This window comes from Hesperophylax consimilis, chromosome 18 (assembly GCF_061612785.1).
Source record: "Hesperophylax consimilis isolate HC1 chromosome 18, BYU_Hcon_1.0, whole genome shotgun sequence".
Classification (NCBI taxonomy): domain Eukaryota; kingdom Metazoa; phylum Arthropoda; class Insecta; order Trichoptera; family Limnephilidae; genus Hesperophylax; species Hesperophylax consimilis.
The window spans coordinates 1,459,620-1,478,540 of NC_142853.1; the positions used below are offsets into that span (position 1 = coordinate 1,459,620).

At 42.3% G+C, this 18,921-nt stretch overlaps 2 protein-coding genes across 2 annotated transcripts; one reads left to right on the forward strand and one right to left on the reverse strand.

The window, feature by feature from the left end:
* Nucleotides 1–127: 127 nt before the first annotated feature.
* On the reverse strand, nt 128–8,732 carry Not1 (CCR4-NOT transcription complex subunit 1). The gene has a single exon (XM_089642371.1). It carries the CDS (start codon nt 7,980–7,982, stop codon nt 945–947), a length of 7,038 nt encoding a protein of 2,345 aa, XP_089498497.1. The 5' UTR covers nt 7,983–8,732; the 3' UTR covers nt 128–944.
* Nucleotides 8,733–9,121: 389 nt separating this feature from the next.
* Nucleotides 9,122–18,395, forward strand: LOC149415223 (26S proteasome regulatory subunit 6B). Its single transcript, XM_089642753.1, has 10 exons — nt 9,122–9,279; nt 9,362–9,454; nt 9,809–9,980; nt 10,428–10,589; nt 13,091–13,294; nt 13,721–13,868; nt 13,981–14,077; nt 16,422–16,516; nt 17,495–17,653; nt 18,106–18,395. Exons 1-10 carry the CDS (start codon nt 9,247–9,249, stop codon nt 18,188–18,190), a joined length of 1,248 nt encoding a protein of 415 aa, XP_089498879.1. The 5' UTR covers nt 9,122–9,246; the 3' UTR covers nt 18,191–18,395.
* Nucleotides 18,396–18,921: the final 526 nt, after the last annotated feature.

Below are 18,921 nucleotides of genomic sequence, written 5' to 3' on the forward strand. Positions count from 1 at the left end.
ATTTACCATTGAATAAATAATAGATCCAAAATAATATTGTTATTATTAAGATTCGTAGAACAGAAATGTGCAATTTAATGAAAGGAGTGAGGTGTTCAATGAAAAGAGAAAAATCTGCGTAATATTAAAATTTATTCAAGAAAATTAAGAGAAAAAATAATTAAGCAAATATAAAGTTCAACTTTATACATTAGAAACCAAAGTATTAAAAAAATCACAAAATACTATTTTACATAGCCATATGACAAGTTTCTAAAAATATATTTTATACATAGCTTCATTATACAACCCCCCACAGGGTTATTTCTCCTTACTACTAAAGAGAAGAAAACTAATTATACTTAAAATGAAAAATCACACGATTTGTGAGTTAAAAAAATAATCATTTAAAATACATAACCGAAATACTTGCTTCAGTCGTAGCGACCGAAGTGCGACCAAACTTTGTACACGGTATGTGCAAGGAAACCAGATTTAAGGGATACATATTCGGTAAAAGCAAATACATTATATAATAATTTGATAGTATTGTACAAGATTAATATTAATACTCAACGCAGCCTTATTAGCAGGCCGGCTTCGTACTAACGACCGAAAGAAAACACATTGAAGAGGCTCCAGAGCTTACAAAACCTACTTTTATCACTTTGAATTTTGTACACTTCTATTTTATGGATTTTATTTTTTTTATTAAAAAATACAAAATTAGTACCACTTTCATTGTGTTTTCTTTGAGACACAATTACATATTGGAAGATGCATCGTTAAAAAACCAGATGAAATTCTTAGATTAACCCTAAAGAGAATCAAACATACTCATATGGCTTCATGTTCACTGGAAAGCCAGAACTTGGACAGAACGATAGAACTATAAACCCAAAACATTTGTACCTACATCTAACACGAGGCCTTTCTTTAATAGTATTCTTATATAACAGAGCTAATCATTCGGCAAGTTCTATCTCCTGCTTGTTGGAGGTTTTGTCCACCATACAGGAGCGAGCCACCGACTCAAACAGCTTCTCGATCTCCGTGGCACAGTGCACAAAGTCATGCTCCCAGAACTTATAGTTGGTGTTCTTAATCAGCTCAATGAAGGTGATCAGCAATCCCCACGGGTGGGGGCGGTTCACGATCAGCCTCTCCAGCAGCATGCGCGTTATCTGCTCCTGGATGGCCTCCGTGTTAGCTTCGGCAAACAGGTACAGCAGCGCGCAGCTGAAGTAGTGCGTGTGGCTGTTGGGGTAGCGCAGCTGGTTGGCAATGGCATTCAGGAAGATGTATCTCCCTTCGTGGTCCAGGTCCACGGCCAGGTTCTGGAAGATGTCCATGTGAGCCGAGTGTGCAATGGTGGACATGTTGGGGTTCTGCCCCTTGCCTCGGATGAAGGAGATAGCCTGAGTGCCCACGTATACTACCACCGCATTCATCAGCTGAATGTTGTACCTTTTCCCGGGCTCGTTGGATACCTGCATTATGCTCCTCAGTTCAGACAGGAAGGTGACCGGTGCCCGAGACTTCAAGTACGCATCCAAGTCATTCTTGAAACTAATGGGCTGGATGGAAACCACAAAATTGGTCATGACGCGAGGCGGCTGCGTGATCTCCACCAAGAGATCTACTTTAAGGTTGGGGGTGAACGGGTCAGGCAATCGCATGTTGCGAGGGAAGGCCGACAATATCAAGTTCCTCATCTGGATACAGTTAGGGGGAATTTCATCACAAAAGGCATAATGGTAATCGCACAAGAATTCAGGAAAGTCGTGCAAAAGAACCAGCAGAACTTTGAGTATTCCCTTGTACATGAGGGTGACTGGTTTGGCCAGCTCGGTGTTGCGAAGGAAAGGTCCGATGAACCTGAACATGGCCACCAAGAGCTGAGAATAAAGTCCCCATCCCTTCTGCTGCGGAGTGACGGCCAGCATTCTGCTGATGAAGGCCCTGTGGGACACAAAGTCTATCCAGGCATACGCGAAGCCGGGGGCTGCGGCGGGGCCGATCATGTTCAGGGTGTGGCAGAAGGATTTCAATAGCTGATAGTTGATGGACTCCAGTACCGGCTCGGGCTGATTGAGCTCTAGGAACAAGATGAGAAGAATCCGACTGTAAGGCAGCTGCTGGAACGCGGCGCCATGTTCTTCATGGTCTTGCAAAAGCCAACCGGCAGTAATACCCAGCACTTTGCATAGCAGATTTATTTTGGGTGCCGTATTGCCTGTTTCTCCTGAATTCTTGATTAACAGGGCAACTAGCCGCACGTAGGCGTCGGTCATGTGGTAATACTTATTGCGGTTTACTGTTTCGGGGGGGTTCTGGCGTTCCTCCTCCAAGATGGAATATATGTTATCTATGCACAACTGAGTAGCAATTCTAAAGAACCTAGATATCAAATCATCAGTTTTAAGAATGCCCTGGTGGTTCATTTGCTGAACAAACATATTGAATGTCTTCAGGGGTTCGGTGTTGGTCGGTGGGTTGTGATATAAGTTCACCCAATCGCGTAGTAAGAATTCTGTCTTTTCTGTCAGGCCGGGAGGATCATCGTGATCTCTGCCACGGACTTGCATTACCCCGGAGTGGATAAAGGAGGTTGGCACGTGACGTTCAGGAGGCGCATTGGTGGTTTCTCTGTTTGCTCTAAGGGAATCTACCAAAGCAGCCAGGCCGTCGGGTGGAGGCTGTCTGGGCTGGGAAATCATCCTGATGAAGACCTCGATGGTGTTGTACACATCTGCTTCTGTGAGCACGGCAAGTTCCCTATCATCCACCAGGTAGAGTTGCACCAGTTGCATAGCGAATGCAACGGCCATGTAGTTACTTCCACCGTCCATGAACTGGACTAAAGCCGCGTCATATTGTGGCAAATTGACGAGGTTGGAACGAATCAGACAATCCACCGCCCCCGTGTTATACTTTAACTCTTCTCGACACTCGGTCAGAGTTCTAGTGACGTGTTTGTTGGTCCAAGCGATGCCATAAGCTCTAGTGTCCTGGAGCAGCTTGAGTGCCCTGATGTGCAACTCCTTGAAGCGATTCATTGCTTCCACGTGTTCGCTAGATGTGCCACTGGGCAGCGGAGTGACTCCATCCAGCAGCCCCTCCACAGTCTTCTGCAGCAGTTGGAAGGCGTTGACGGGGTCAGCGTTGCGACGCACCATCAGGAGACACTCCAGGAGGTTGTGGGTGTTCTGAGCCTGGTTACCTAGAGCCGGTACACTTAGGATGTTGCTCAGGTACACTTCAGCTTCACTAATGAGCTGACCTAATTCGTCATTTCCATAATACCCTATTTGGTTGGGGATTACACTTTGGTTGAAACTGGCAATAGGTACAGGTTCGTGGTTAACAGCTTTTGGGATAATGAGAGTAGTTTCCCGCTCTTTTGAAGCAATAAATCCTGGAATATTTCGGGCAAATTCTTCATACACGGCAATTTGAGAATCAATTATTACACCAACCTTGAGACGACATCTTTCTGGCATTCTGTCTCCTTGATAATTGAGGACAAAGGTGTCGAAGTATCTTCGGCCTTCTTGGCGGGCTATTTTCCTGAGATCGTAATCATTCATCAGCCTCTTATCCAGCTCCGGAAGTGCCTTTTCAACGGCGGTCTTCTGGATGATCGCGCAGGCCAGCTCCATGTTGTCGTTGGCTATCTTCAAGGCGGCAGCTTCTATTATTTCCTTCTGTTGAGGGGTGGTGGAGTTCATACCCGCTAAAAATGCTGTCTTCAAATTAGTGTTGATTGTCGTCAGGAGTTGTTCCCTACAAGTTATCATAGCCATTCCCGCTGTGAGATTTCTCATCATGTGGTGGGCAGATTGCCTCATACGCACTTCATCGCAATCCAATGCAAAATCTTTTCTGATAATCTGTTCACAGGTGGTCAATGCGTACTTGATGGATCGGTCGACAACAGGGTGAATCCATTCTTGAATGGATCGTTCAATGGCAGACTTGATGAAGTTTTTCAAGTGGGGATTACTCTGAAGAAGAGCGACCTGCGGATGGATGACGATGTTCTGTCCAAACTGTGATGATGTGAGGTTGACGTCTGCATAGTTGAACCTGGGCTCGGGTAGTCCCACGGCAGAAGGTTGACCGCCATCTCCCGGCTGAAGAGCCCCGCTGGTGGGGGTGACCGAGGGCCCCGACAAGTCTTCGGGGATCATGTTGGTGTTCATGTTGGCGGTCGGAGTAGGAGTGCTCATGTTCTGACTGATAGCCGGGGTGGCCTCTTTCTCTTTCCTTCCTCCCGACAGTTGGTATTCTATATTGTGGGCCCTTTCTGAATCTCTCAAGTAAACGGCGGGTTTCAAGTCGGCCACATCGATGTTCAAGTTCTTGCATAAAACTTCAATTTCAAATTTAAGATTGAGTTTGAGATCTGGCTCTTGATGTAGTTCAGCCAGGACATTCATGATGCTCATGGTCCAAGGGTTTGGCGGCTTAAACACTTTACTCTTATCGCAAGATTCCAAGACTTTTGCAACAAATGGTACGACGTACAGTAACTCCTGTTGTCCTTTATGGTAGGCTTCCAAGATAAGACTCTTCAGATCGATGTCTATTTGCAGAATGGGTCTATTCCTTCCCAATGTCAGCATTCCTAACCAGTGACCTAAGTTTTTCAACAGAGATCGGTCAGAAAAATTAGCTATGCCTTTATCAGAGCGCAGAAGGACATTAATGTTACGGAAGGTTTCTCTAGTGACCATTTCGTTTACCTGCTTGATTTTAAGTACATCCAGGAAATTAGAATAGAGTGTGTGGAAATTTAACTCTATAGAAGCTCTCTTCATGACCAGATATTGCGACAACCAAGGCCAATACTCTTCCGTGATGATGTCTCTCAACTCGTCACACTTGGTCTGAAGATTGAGCTGACTGAGGTTATTGAATATGAAGGCAGACTTGTCCTGCACAGAGTCAGGAGGAGAGGTGATCTTATTATCTTCTCCGGTGGCCACCAGCAGAGTGTCGATGTTGGTGGCGTTAGCAATAGAAGGACGGGGCGCCGAGTGCGAGGCGGTGGACACCTTGGGCAGGAAGCACACCTGTCCGGGGGCAGCCGGCGGAGGCTTATACAGGGACATGGAGGTGGCGGGAGGGGCGGGCGCTGGGGGCAGCAGACTGGCCATGGTAGAGGGGAACATGGGGCCCTGGGGTTTGCTGGGGGGCTCTTGGCCTTGCAGACCGTACTCCACATAGTCCTTCAGATGAGGAGGGAACTCGAAGAAGTGCTCGATGGCCCTCACATGCTCGCAGTACTTGTGATAATCTTTGAGTCGTGATTTAAACCTATCCAAGGCTGCAATACCGAAATAGTACATCTTGGATCCGGCCGGTTTTCTCAAAGCTTCCAGGACAAACTTTAAAGCCAGTCCGAGGGCCATGTAGCTGGTGACCAAGCCCCTTTCTATAATGCCTCCAAAGAGTTGAGCGGTGATGTGTAACTCTTTGTCAGGATACTGAGGGAAAAATCTGTATTCCTCAAACAGGTTCCTCAGCATGCAGCTGTACACTTCTCTTTCTCTCTTGTTGGGCGAGTCTTGGAACTTCTTGAGCATGTCCAATACTTCATCGATGGAGAGGGTGGGGTGTGGAGGGTGGTTGTAAATCCTTTGGAAATAACCATTGGCCTCATCCTCAATGTCCTTGGAAACATTTTGCATAATTTCTGGGAACACAATCTGAGATTCTTGTTGCTTGCCCAGAGGAGGAGCGGTGCCCATCCTATTCATCATGCCCACGTTGGGCAGGTTACCGCCGTGCTGCAGGGGCATCATGAAGGGGCTACTGGAGGGCCCTGCCATGAGGCGCGAAGGGGAGCCCGGAGTAGTGGACACCAGCGGGCCCAGGGAGGATGGGAGGGAGAACGGAGTGTTGCCGGGAGCGCCGAGGTTCATGTTGGCAAAGTTGGGAGTGATGATGTTATCAACTGCCGGAGTGTTGAATATCTGTCCCCCGATACCACCTGGGTTAAAGGGTGTTTCCAGGATTCTATGAGGGCGCTGGAGGTTGCCCACCACCTGTCGGGGCTTGTTTAGGAGGGCAGCGCAGTTTGCATTCACGGCAATTATCATATCCATCAAATCTGGCTGCACATTGTTGACACACGCCATGTTGACACACCCGAGCATGGTTGTGATGGTTTCTTGAGGCAGTTGAGCAGCTTTAGGTAACTGCTCATCTAAAATCTTCCCTCCTACAACCTGTGGGCAACGTCTCTGGAGGAACTTTACCATTGTCGTGATAAAACTCTCTCCGTGTTCTCTGATTTTATCTGTGAGCCATTTATCTAGCTTTAAGTATTCTCTACGCGATGCCAAGCAGGCGAGATCAATCACAAACATAAAGGAATTAATATTAAGCAGTAAAGAGAGAGCTTTGAGATCTTGAGCGACGTCCAGTATTCTAGACAGCTTGGACTGATCATTCTCTCCCCTCAGGTACCAATCGGCCATCGCTCGCATGATTAGCTGCTTTATGGTAGGATTCTGACTGTGCCACGCATGGTGCAAGATTATCGCAGAATTAGGATGATTGCTCAAGAATATAGGAATAAGATTAGAGATCAACTCGTGTCGTAACATACTGTCTTTGGGATTAATTTGTAACAAGGCCAATAACAATACATCGGGGCACTGCTGAATAGGAATCATGAACAGTTCTTGTACTTGACTGTAAAATCCCCTTTCCCCCAAATACAACAATAATTCAACAAGGTAAAGGGATCTCCAATTGGATATCTCTTTGTTATCAGATTCGGGTACAGACTTGAGAATGTCCACAGCCACAGGGTGGTGGGGATGATCCCCAAAACAGAAAATATCTGGGTTTTTAATGATCTGCGAGATGAGGCTCATCTGACCCTCCACATTAGTCCAATGCCTATAGATATATTCTACGGGGAAGATGTTATTGGGGTAAGCTGACGAGTTCTGAATCCCTGAACGCAATATTGAAAATATGATGTTAAGTCCCTGTCTGTCTTTCACTAGGAAGTCCGGGTGGTCAAGCTGCAGAATGACCTCTTTCCAGTTGAGGTTGGGGTACAGTTCCTTGATGGTCTGCACAAAGACCTCGAGGTTCCAGGAGTCGTGTGGACTCCTAGTGGCCGGAGTCTCGGGCTTGTCTCGGCCCGGCAGCCAGAAGGTGCCCGGCGCTGGCAGCTCGCCCAGCCCCGTGTGGTGGCGCGCCATCATGGCCACGAGCCGTGCCACGTCCACGGCGGCCAGGTCGCGGCCACCTAGGTTCAGCAGGTCCATCTTGCATTCTTCCAGCGAGGCTGTGAAGGAATAGCCCATCTCTCGCACCAGCTCGGCCACGGAGCCCTCCATGGCACCGCCGGCCGCGTCCTCCGTCATCTCCTCCAGGGGGGTCTCGGCGCCGTCAGGGTAGAGCAGCGGCGCGAGGATCACGGGCACCAGGTCCCGCGGGAAGTCCCTGCGCAGGCGCCGTAGCAGCGGGTCGGGAGCGAGGCCCAGGGGTTGGCGGGCGAGAGCGGCGAGCAGGGGCTGCAGTAGCTCGGGGCCGCAGTCGCGCAGACCGCCACCCTCAGCGTCCAGGTAGCCCTGCACCAGCTCGGGCAGCCGACGGCGCAGACGCTGCGCGGCTAGCTCGCGCGCCTCGGGCTCAGCGGCGGACAAGAGCGCCAGGCAGAGCGCGGCTTCCTGTGTGGGGCTGAGACGCAGAGAGCGAGCCCCCTTGGCGGGCCTGTCAAGGGCGTGCAGGAGCGCGGAGGCCCTGGCGGGGTGCGCCAGCAGCCGCTGGAGTAGCGCCGCCCCGCGCCCCTCCCAGCCGCCGGCCCGCGCCGCTTCGCTGACTGCACGTCGGACGGCCTGCTTGTCGGCTTCCGCGCCGTGCAGGGACACTAGCAGCGATAGTTCCTGCCCGGTCCGCTCGCTGTTCTCCTTCGTGGAGCTCGCCAATAACTGGTTTATCCGTGCGAGACTGAAGGAAAGAGGGTCCAGGTTCATAGTTCCATCAAAATGGTTAAACTTTTCGAGTTGAGCGAAACTCGAAAAGTTTAAAGTCACCGACGGCTTTACTTGAGGTTAAACAGATAATAGTTTTCTGCGCGATTATTTGTTGCGACACCACTTCCGTAGAGAACACCATCACCGGATTTACTTTTTGAGTTTTCACCCCGGTAAAACTTTCGACCACCGGAACCAATTTGTGCAATTATTATTGGCTTTCGTGAGTATGACGTTACACTTTGAAAGTCACGGTTATGCAAAACTCGTTTTATTATTAAGTAAATAATTGTTTTCTTATTATTAATATTGTTAAGTCTACGAGATAACAAAGAATTATTGCTTGTGAGCTAGCGAATGGTGAAAATTGTCAGCCAATGATGACACTCGAATGTAGGTTGGTTTTAACTTTTGGAAATCAACTATAATTAATATCTCATTATGAGTCCTTAAACATACCCGTTAAGTTACATGATTTACACTCTATTTTACACTATACTGTTTCATAATGTAGGAATAACTGTCGATTGGCATGTATGGACTCGTCGAACACAGCTTTCCATTTCAAGCCATCACTGCACACATTGCACGGATTTTAAAGGACCAACTCATTGGTATTATTTTTATGAGTTTTCTTTCTCGGTATAATGTTTTCACTCCTTTAAAATGGTCGAATTCGGTTAGTATTTTTACGAAACTAATTTACTGATTACGCGGGCACTTCCGTCGCCATTGTATTGTTCACATCCATTCCGTTTATCCATGGTCAAAATTAAGTGGCCAAGCGAGTTTTTTCGGCATTTTCGTTACAAAGTACTAGCGTACCCACAGTTATTTTACTTATTTCAATGCTGGCAATACCGTAATCATAGAATATCTATCTAGATATATGTATCTATCTTACTCACCAAACACATTAAAAATTTCACTCAAAAATAGTCCTTAACGTAAACGTTTCAAAGGTTATTATTAGACTTATCTATTAAATACACGCAAATAAATCCTTAGCGCGATTAATTATTTAAAAAATAAAATACTTTTATGAATGTTTTGTACCCGTTAAAATCAAAAATCCAAAGTCGTTTTACGTGCATATATTCAACAAATTTAAATTAACACAAGTTAAGTTTTGTTTTTCTTGAGAGGTCGCTCGCAACTCGTTTCCTAAAGCGCTTCGAGATACTCGTAGTTTTGACTTGGCGTTTTGTGTTCCCGAAAATTTATCACAAGTCATCTAGGAGAGAAATCTCACAAATTGTTAAAAATGGAAGAGATTGGAATTGTTTTGCCCGATAAAGTTAGTATTGGTAAATGAAGTCATTATTTACCAACGATTTTATTCGAGTTATTTAATTTACTTGTTTCACGTCTATTTTCAGGATGACATGGTTGTTGACATCAAAGGTGCTTCCACCAAGGGAGTCGAAACTATCGAGGATTTGGAGACAGAAGACCTGTACACGAAATTTAAGGTAAAATAATGGACTGTTAAGTTTTCTTATCGTAAATAGTTGTACATACATATCTTGTAAGGATTTAGAATTTTACCGACCACTTTACCATTGTTTCATGCCAACTTATTTAGCTGGGTTATAAAAATACCAAGTATATTATATTATCTGTTATTACTGTCACACTAGAATCACTAGATAATAGAAATAATGTTATACCTTGTTCAATATCTAAATGCTAAAAGGCTACCCTAATACTTTCAAAGTCATTCTGTAGTTGTAAGTTATTGTCTAACATCGTAAATCAGATTCGAGATATTTCTCTTAGATATATTACTCTTATGCTCCTTTTACATATTGTTATTTTTTTTATAGAAACTTCAACGTATGTTAGAATTTATTGAAGTTCAAGAAGAATACATTAAAGATGAACAAAGAAACCTCAAGAAGGAATATTTACACGCTCAAGAAGAAGTAAAGCGGATACAGTCAGTGCCTCTGGTCATCGGCCAGTTCTTGGAAGCAGTAGATCAAAATACTGGGATTGGTTAGCTGAACTACATCATTATTAAAAATAATTCACTGATTCTCCCCACAATTGAGTTTTGTAGTCACCTCTAATCTGGATACCCGAGACAACCGTTTGTAATCTTCAGAATACAGGCGCCTGTGTTTGTTCTTCGGGCATTTCAATGGATGGTGCTTTCAAAGAATTAACTTCATTGATTCATAATCAGTACAGCAGACATGCCGTATGTTGAAATTTGCCACTTGAGAATATATTGGCTTTTACCACTCGTTATTATGCTGTGGAATGAACTGTCAGTTTTTTGTATTTCATCCCTCTTACAACACTTGTCTCTTCAAGACCAAATTCAACTACATCAAAGTAATTTTACAACTATTGAAGAAGTAAAAAAAAATACTTCGACAAAATATTATTTTTTTTTCATTAATTCTGCAATCTTTTACTAACTCAATGTTGTGTTTGCAGTTGGCAGCACCACAGGTTCCAACTATTACGTGCGCATCCTGTCCACCATTGACCGGGAGCTGTTGAAGCCCTCTGCCTCTGTGGCGCTTCACAAGCATTCCAATGCGCTGGTGGATGTGCTGCCCCCGGAGGCCGACAGCTCTATCTCCATGCTGCAGGCTGGTCAGTAACACTACCTAAATACCATCACATCTGAACTATACCAAAAAACATTTCATATATATAACTATACCAAAAAACACTTCATATATATATATATATCAAAAAACATCTTACTTATTTTAAAATTATTAAATATTTGTTCATAATTAAATTTATTTGTAACTTTGATGTAATATTAATTTTCTTATAATTAAATTATACATAATATGTAATTGAAATCCTCAGCACGGGAGATCCCAGTGAGGATATCATTATATCTATTTGTTACACAAAAAAAAAGATAATAAAACACTTATTATTATTATCACGCTGTTTCTCCGTGGAGACTGCCAAACAATCGGTCTTCGCACACACTCCTTGCTTCAGTCACATTCATACATCGTCTCATATATACCTTTTTGTTATTCTGACTCTAAACATGACTTCCTCAGGCGTCCTTGACTTCTACCATTCCCATTCACATCATATATTCTCCTTATACAGGGTGCGGCACGGAAACTTGCTGATTTGAATTGGACGCCGACGAGCGAGGCGTGGTCAGAAAGGGGTGGGGAGGGTCTCATTGGAAAGAGGGGGTCTTGAAGTTTTGTTACACTACAAGCCAGTTGGCGTCATGCGTTGGACAAAGGAACAGCGTGCGTTTGCCGTCGAAGCTTACTTTTCTAGCGGTCATTCGGTGGTCGCCACCCAACGTGCCTTCCGTACTCGGTTTAACATTCATCCCGCGGGTCCCGTTCCTAGGCGGCAATCAATTGTTTCGTGGGTGGACATATTCAGGGAAAGTGGGAGTGTGGCAAGAAAAGGCTCAGGAGGTCAATGGACTTCCAGAACTCCAGAAAACGTCGAGAGGGTGAGGGAGTCGGTTTTGCGCTCTCCCCGGCGTTCGGCGCGTAAACACGCTGCTGCCCTGGGGATTTCTGATCGCACAGTGAGACGAATTCTTCACAAGGAACTCCGGTTTCATCCCTACAAACTTGCTGTGGTCCAAAAGTTGAATGAACGCGATTTCGCTTCTCGCCAAACTACATGTGAAACGCTCAGAAACTTGCCACACGACGCTGTCGTGTTTTTCAGTGATGAGGCCCATTTCCACCTTTCCGGGTGTGTCAACAAACAAAACATGCGGTATTGGAGTGATGTCAATCCCCAAGAACTTCATGAGGTGCCACTTCATTGTGAACGGGTTACAGTGTGGTGTGCATTGTCGAGAGTTGCAATAATTGGGCCTTATTTTTTCGAGGAAGATGAACGCACTGTTACTGTCAATGCAGTTCGCTACAGAGAAATGATTGAGACATTTTTTCTTCCACAACTTGAAGAAATGGAACTTGGGGACGTATGGTTCCAGCAGGACGGAGCCACAGCGCACACAGCGAGAACTTCGATGGAGCTTTTGAGGGAACACTTCCACGAGCGCCTTATCTCCTTGAGGGGTGATGTACCGTGGCCGGCGCGCTCCCCCGATTTGGCACCATGCGATTTTTTTTATGGGGATATCTCAAATCCATTGTTTATAACGATAAACCCCGGACCCTGCAACACCTGAAGGAAAACATCCGCCAAGCCATCACCAACATTCCCGTCGATATGCTCGAAAGAGTGGAGCGAAACTTCAAATCTAGGGTAGATCAGTGTATCACTAATGAGGGCCGCCATTTGCCCGATGTCATTTTTAAAACTAGTTAAAACAAAAATTCAGAATGTGTACTAGACGATACAAAAAGAATTAAATCGATATATAAAGTACTTTTTCTTTTATTGACTTTTCAAATCAGCAAGTTTCCGTGCCGCACCCTGTACTACTTTCTTGGTTCATCCCCTCTGCAGGGCCCACGCTAACATCAGCCTTGCATTCTTTGAGGATCTCTACATTAGTGTTTCTAGAGTGTAGTGCTGCGAGAGTGTTGGAGTTGGAAGGTTGGTGTTGGCCCGGGATCGCTCCGGAGGCAGTAAACTATACCCGAATCAAAGAAGTCGGCTCAACTCGCACGAACCAGCCCTCTTTTCATCAGTCTGCGCTTGGCATGCAATTGATAAAGACGTGCCGCATGCCGTTAAAATAACAACTATTTGAAATTGTTAAAAATTTGGTAAAACTTAAAAAAAAGGGACACTTGCAGGTCCATGGTTTCAAAAACGCATTTGATGAACACGATAACTGCACTTTTGGTATCAGTAGCGGACATAAGCATTTTTAAAAGATTAAATAAAATAGTTAAAGTATTAATTGCCAAAAATTAATTTATGCTATGTAATACCCCACTCATAAACATTGTTTAGTTTAAAAAAAATTCATTTGTCTATCATTTTCCTACATGTAAATCAAAAATTTTTCTTAATAGCTTATGTCCCAGTTTGATACTAAGCCCCTCAATTACTTTGATCTTATTTTAATAATGTTATGTACATGGTAATAGGAGATTTTTAAATTAATATTGTCAGGTTATTCGTAACCGGGGATTGTTTGTCTTTCTTAAAAAAAAATTGTCCAACCATTCCAGACGAGAAGCCCGATGTGCAGTACTGCGATATTGGAGGCATGGACATGCAGAAGCAGGAGATCCGCGAGGCGGTGGAGCTGCCCCTGACGCACTTTGAGCTCTACAAGCAGATTGGTATTGACCCCCCGCGCGGGGTGCTCATGTACGGGCCCCCCGGATGCGGTAAGACCATGCTGGCCAAGGCTGTGGCTCACCACACCACAGGTTAGTACTCTATTAGACCAGAGCTAACACGCTGCATTCACCAGTGAATAAATATACTCTTTTACAGTTCTGGGTACCCTACTTACATAATGTACTCTTATCTGCTAATCTGTTACGCTACAGAAGTGAATTTTAAGTTACTTTAAATAAAAATGTATTTTGTAACACGGAATCTTCCATTCTGCCGAGTTTCTGGTGCGCTTCAAGGTTCAATCGTAGAACCGCTTCTCTTCTCCGTTTTCATCAATGACATTGCTGAAGTCTGCCTGCATCTAAATTTAATTATTATTAACCTATCGAATCACATAATAGTTTTGACACAATTTGTGTTATAGTGATACTTCATGGATCTTAAAAACTTTTTCGAAATTTATCTCTGTAATCTTTCCAGATCCATCTCTATAAATCTTATCCATTTTGTTCCAGCTGCGTTCATTCGCGTAGTGGGATCAGAGTTTGTCCAGAAGTACCTGGGTGAGGGACCCCGCATGGTGAGGGACGTGTTCCGGCTCGCCAAAGAGAACTCCCCCGCCATCATCTTCATTGACGAGATTGACGCCATCGCCACCAAGAGGTAAGATACGGCTGTTTCACAGATCAATGACTAGTTGAACTTGAATTAAAGGGGGCAAGGTTCACAATAATATTATGTATATGCAACATACGTTTTTATTTTTTAATTGCAGATTTGATGCCCAAACCGGTGCAGACAGAGAAGTCCAGAGAATCCTGCTAGAACTCCTCAATCAGATGGACGGGTTCGATCAGACCACCAACGTAAAAGTAAGCTAATTTTATTCATAAAATAATCCAGCTTCAAATCCTTTTGACAGTCTTCATGGTTGGGTGGTTACGATCTTTGACTACGAATTCAAAGGTTGCAGGTTCAAATCCCGGCATGCACATGTAAAATTTAATTTGATCAATTTGTGTTATTTCACAATATCTTTATCTCTAAATATTATAATAATTTTACTGTTGTAAAGGGGGCGATTCTTTCTGTCTGTTTGTGCACTTAGTTCTTCTAAGCTACGCAACGGATTATCACTAACATTAGAATTTCTTCAGGAAGGTTTATATATAAATAATAAAAGTATATTAAATTTGTAGAAAGTAGAGGAAAGAGGAAATCAAGTCGAAAAAAATATTTTCGGACGCATTTTTGTCCATTACATTGCTCACGCTGGCTAAACCTTATAGATGGATCAAAATAATGAACTACGGAACTTTATACCTTAAAAAGGCCTAAAGAAAAGTCAGCGATGGTATATGTCTATCTCCTGAGGATAACCCTTAGCAACGTCAGGTACACGTCGGCTATTTTAAAATAATATGTATAAAGTTTATTTGTGGCACTTTCCAGAGTGTATGATACTTATACAGTAGAACCCCGTTAATTCGAACCCCGATAATTCGAAAAAACGCGTAATTCGAAATTTTCGCCAAAAAAATTTCCGCAGAAAAATTTTTTCATACAAAAATTTTTTTAATTCGAAATTCGTTAATTCGTAATTCGAAATTTATTTTTGTCCGCGCACGAAAATTTGTTAGTGTAATTCGAAAAAATTTGATTTTTGCGAAAATAAATCATAATATTTCGTAAATCTGAATCTAAAAGTCAGCCGTGGCGGTAAAACGCCGAAATGTATTTTTACGTGGTTATACATCGTCCTAATTAGTATTATTATCTTGTAAATCTGAATCGATTTACACTGGAATGTCATACTTTTTCAAATTTATTATATACGAGTTTACACCAAATATCTGAATTTAAAGGGTCGGCTTCGACGAAACTCGGCCGCGAAATTTCTATTTACGCGTAAATGTATCGTATAATTACGAATTTATTTCGAATATTTGAATTTAAATAGCCCGCTGCGACGGAAATCGGCCGCGAAATCTCGATTTACGCGTAAATATATCGTATTTTTACGAATTTATTTCGAATATCTGAATTTTAAAGGACCCGCCGCGACGGAAATCGGACGCGAAATTTCAATTTACGCGGAAATATATCGTATTTTTACTAAATTTACTTCGAATATCCGAGTTAAAAAATACGGCGCGACGGAAATCGGCCGAAAAAATTCGATTCACGCCGAAATATGACATATTTTTACGAATTTACTTCAAATATCTGAACTTGAAAGGCCGGCCGCGACGAAAAACTGCCAATAAAATTGGATTTACGCGGAAATATATCATATTTTTACGAATTGACATCAAATATCTGAATTTAAAGGGTCGGCCGCGACAGAAATCGGCTGCGCATTTTCGATTTACACGGAAATATATCGTATTATTGCGAATTTATTTCGAATATCAGAATTTAAAGAGCCGGCCGCGACGGAATATGGCCGCGAATTCTCGTTTTACGCGGAAATATGTCGTATTTTTACCAATTTAAATGCGGATATTTGAAATAAAGGGCCGGCCGCGACGGAAAATTACCGCGCAATCTAGATTTACGCGGAAATATATCGTATTTTTACGAATATCTCAATTTAAAGGGTAGGCCGCGACCGAAATCGGCAACGAAATCTCGATTTTCGCGTAAATATATAGCATTTCTACGAATTTATTGCGAATATCTGAATTTAAAGGACCCGCCGCTACGGTAATCGGCCGCGAAAATAAAGAAATAATTGGTATTAATACGAATTTACAACTAAAATTCCACCTGGATTTGAAGAGGCGGCCGAGAAAATCGATTTTCGGCGTTTTTTTTTTTTTTTTTCTTCATAAAATTTCGAATTACGTGGGAATTCGTTAATTCGAAATTTGATTTTTGATGTCCGGTGGATTTCGAATTAACGAGGTTCTACTGTATACAGTATCGCCCTGGTGAAAGATCAGCATTCTAAATCGAAACGTTACTTGAAATGGCATTATCCATTTGGCGATCAGATCTAAATAGCCAGGTACTTCTCCATCATTGTCAACCTTCGCCTCACAACAAACCCCAATAATTAGGGATGCCGCAATTTCACTGGCTTCAGATGGTTGGCAGCAGTTACGACTGTTGTGCGATATTCACACCAACAAACACTCGGTCATTAAAAAAAATAAAATTTGGTAGTACATATTAGGATCAATGATTGTTTCTAATTTGTGTATATTTTTTAAGGTTATAATGGCAACGAATCGTGCTGACACCCTGGATCCCGCTCTCCTTAGGCCCGGAAGACTTGATAGGAAAATTGAATTTCCCTTACCCGACAGGTAAACCTATTGCCTATTTAAATCACAAAGCATGTGCAAACAAGATATCTGACCCATAAATTAAAAGTGCAATGAAGTATTCATTTTAAGCTGTAATATTTTATTCAGAAAATAATTTATTTAACAAAATAATGATTGCGTATTATGCAAACAGGGAATAGGGAGGTACCTTCCATTCTCATTACATAATGCTTTAATTTAGAAGTATTTTTTTTAATGAAAATACATTCCAACCATTGTCAACACTTAGGTTGCCCGCAGACGAGAGACTGTAATCGCGGCGACAGTTGGAACCTATTCTTAAATTCATACAAAATAAAAAAAACTCATTGTGGATGCACTTCCATATACATACCGTAGTGGATTTTTATGCCCGCGACTAAAGTCTCTCGTCTGCGGGCGCTCTTAGCTCTCTGTGGAATATTTACCAGCAGAGCCCGAGAAGATATTTTGTCACCAAGGTGATAATCATTCCCATCTTTTTTTAAAATGGGCAATTTTATTTTAGCTCCCTATAAATGCAGAAATACATCTTTATAAACTATATGTGCATGTGTTGTAGTACAAAAATTAAAGTTACACAGTACACTAACTAAAGTACGTAGTTTTATTCCTTTTGTTGGTCTTTTGGTCAATCTATTCATAGATAGGCATCTGAAATAAGGTGTCAAATGTCAGTGTACAATAAATTCTAAGATACATACTTTAGACACATCATTCTCCAAACTGATAACTTCTGGAGTTATCTGGAGAAGTTCATGGTGACTGGCAAAGTGGAAGGTAGAACAAGCAGAGGAAGATAACCTATGCATTGAACTGAACAAGTATCACAGGTGTCCACGGCTCTCCGTGTCTTTGTGTAGAGGGGCATGGTTCACCAGGGTAATTGAAGTGGGAGTCAGTATCCTCAGCAAGCATCGCTTTCAGGCTATGACGAAGATATTGGTTGCAGAACTCATGATGTGTTGTTCTTTCCAGACGTCAAAAGCGACTGGTGTTCACCACCATCACAGGAAAGATGAACCTGTCGGATGAAGTGGATCTTGAGGACTATGTGGCTCGACCAGATCGCATTTCCGGAGCTGACATCAACGCCATCTGCCAAGAGGCGGGCATGCACGCAGTCAGAGAAAACAGGTTAGTTTTATTATTTTCAACCATCATAGCACATGGACGGCCACAATCTTTCATGTAATTTAAACAAATAATTCTCATAACAGTGCATGTATCAGAAATTGAGGTTAATGATGGATTTCTCAGTGGCAAACCCTATGAATAATAATTTGTATTGTATTGTCTACTATTGAACATAACTTGGTACAGGTTAAAGAGATTCTTGCTTGCATTGTCTTAGCGGTGTACTGAATGGATAAAATACATTTTTAAAGTTCACAGCATTTAAGAGCCAAGAACAGAAAATCTCGGCATACAGTCAATTGCCTTTTTTTTTTCTTTTTTTTTTTTTTTTACTTAGTAGGCAACAGTGTAAGAACAACTTTGTAGCATTGTATTCATCCCTGTTACTATTCGAAAATGCCATTACATGCTTCATTCTGGTCACCATTTTCTAATAAATGATTTTATTACAGGTACATTGTACTGCCCAAGGACTTTGAAAAGGGCTACAAAAACAACATCAAAAAGGATGAAAGTGAACACGAGTTCTACAAATAAATATATCTTTACTGCTTTAATTTTTCATTGATTTGTAATTTGTATTATGTATGATAAAATAGAAAAGTCTACAACACAGACATACACATTGGCATTGAAGGCAAAGCACCCTCCGCAGAATACAATTTATTTTATGTCAATAAATATTAATGCTGAAAAATGTATCCTAACATCCTAAATATTGAAATTAAACATTTCCATTCTAGTATGTCTCTTTCATTAAAATAATGTGTTTGTAATCAAATATGTTTAGTTTTATAACAAAATTGTATCCACTGAATGAAATAAATTCTTTGTTCAAACAATACATTTAAAAAAAAATCCCTTTTCATAACACTGCAAAATGTTTGCGATGTTATGTACATGCAACTGGCGTCTTAGAATATTCATATTATGCTAAATTCCAGTAAAATATTGTATTAGATTATTTATATAGAGTCGTTTTTGTAAAAAATTGTCTCACCATAGATATACCACTCACGGATGCGCAACGCACTTGAGCCACCCTCGACTGGCCAGTAGCAAGATAGTTAATAATTCGAACTTTGATTGGAAGGTCCAAGTGGGTTATTATAGTCACAATTGATTTTGTACACTTAATTTTTTTGTTTAATAATTATTTGCTAGTCATTTCCTCACGTGTCTTGTGCGGCATGTTTAGAGGCAACTATTGATGTGCTATTGAATGTTCAGCAACTATTAATAATAATAATAACACAGCATTTATATTG

Coding starts and splice junctions, on each gene's coding strand:
- LOC149415223 (XM_089642753.1), top strand. CDS start 9,247: ATGGAAGAGATTGGAATTGTTTTGCCCGATAAA. Junction 13,295..13,720: donor TGTGGCTCACCACACCACAG/GTTAGTACTCTA, acceptor ATTTTGTTCCAG/CTGCGTTCATTCGCGTAGTG. Junction 16,517..17,494: donor GAATTTCCCTTACCCGACAG/GTAAACCTATTG, acceptor TGTTCTTTCCAG/ACGTCAAAAGCGACTGGTGT.
- Not1 (XM_089642371.1), bottom strand. CDS start 7,982: ATGAACCTGGACCCTCTTTCCTTCAGTCTCGCACGGATAAACCAGTTA.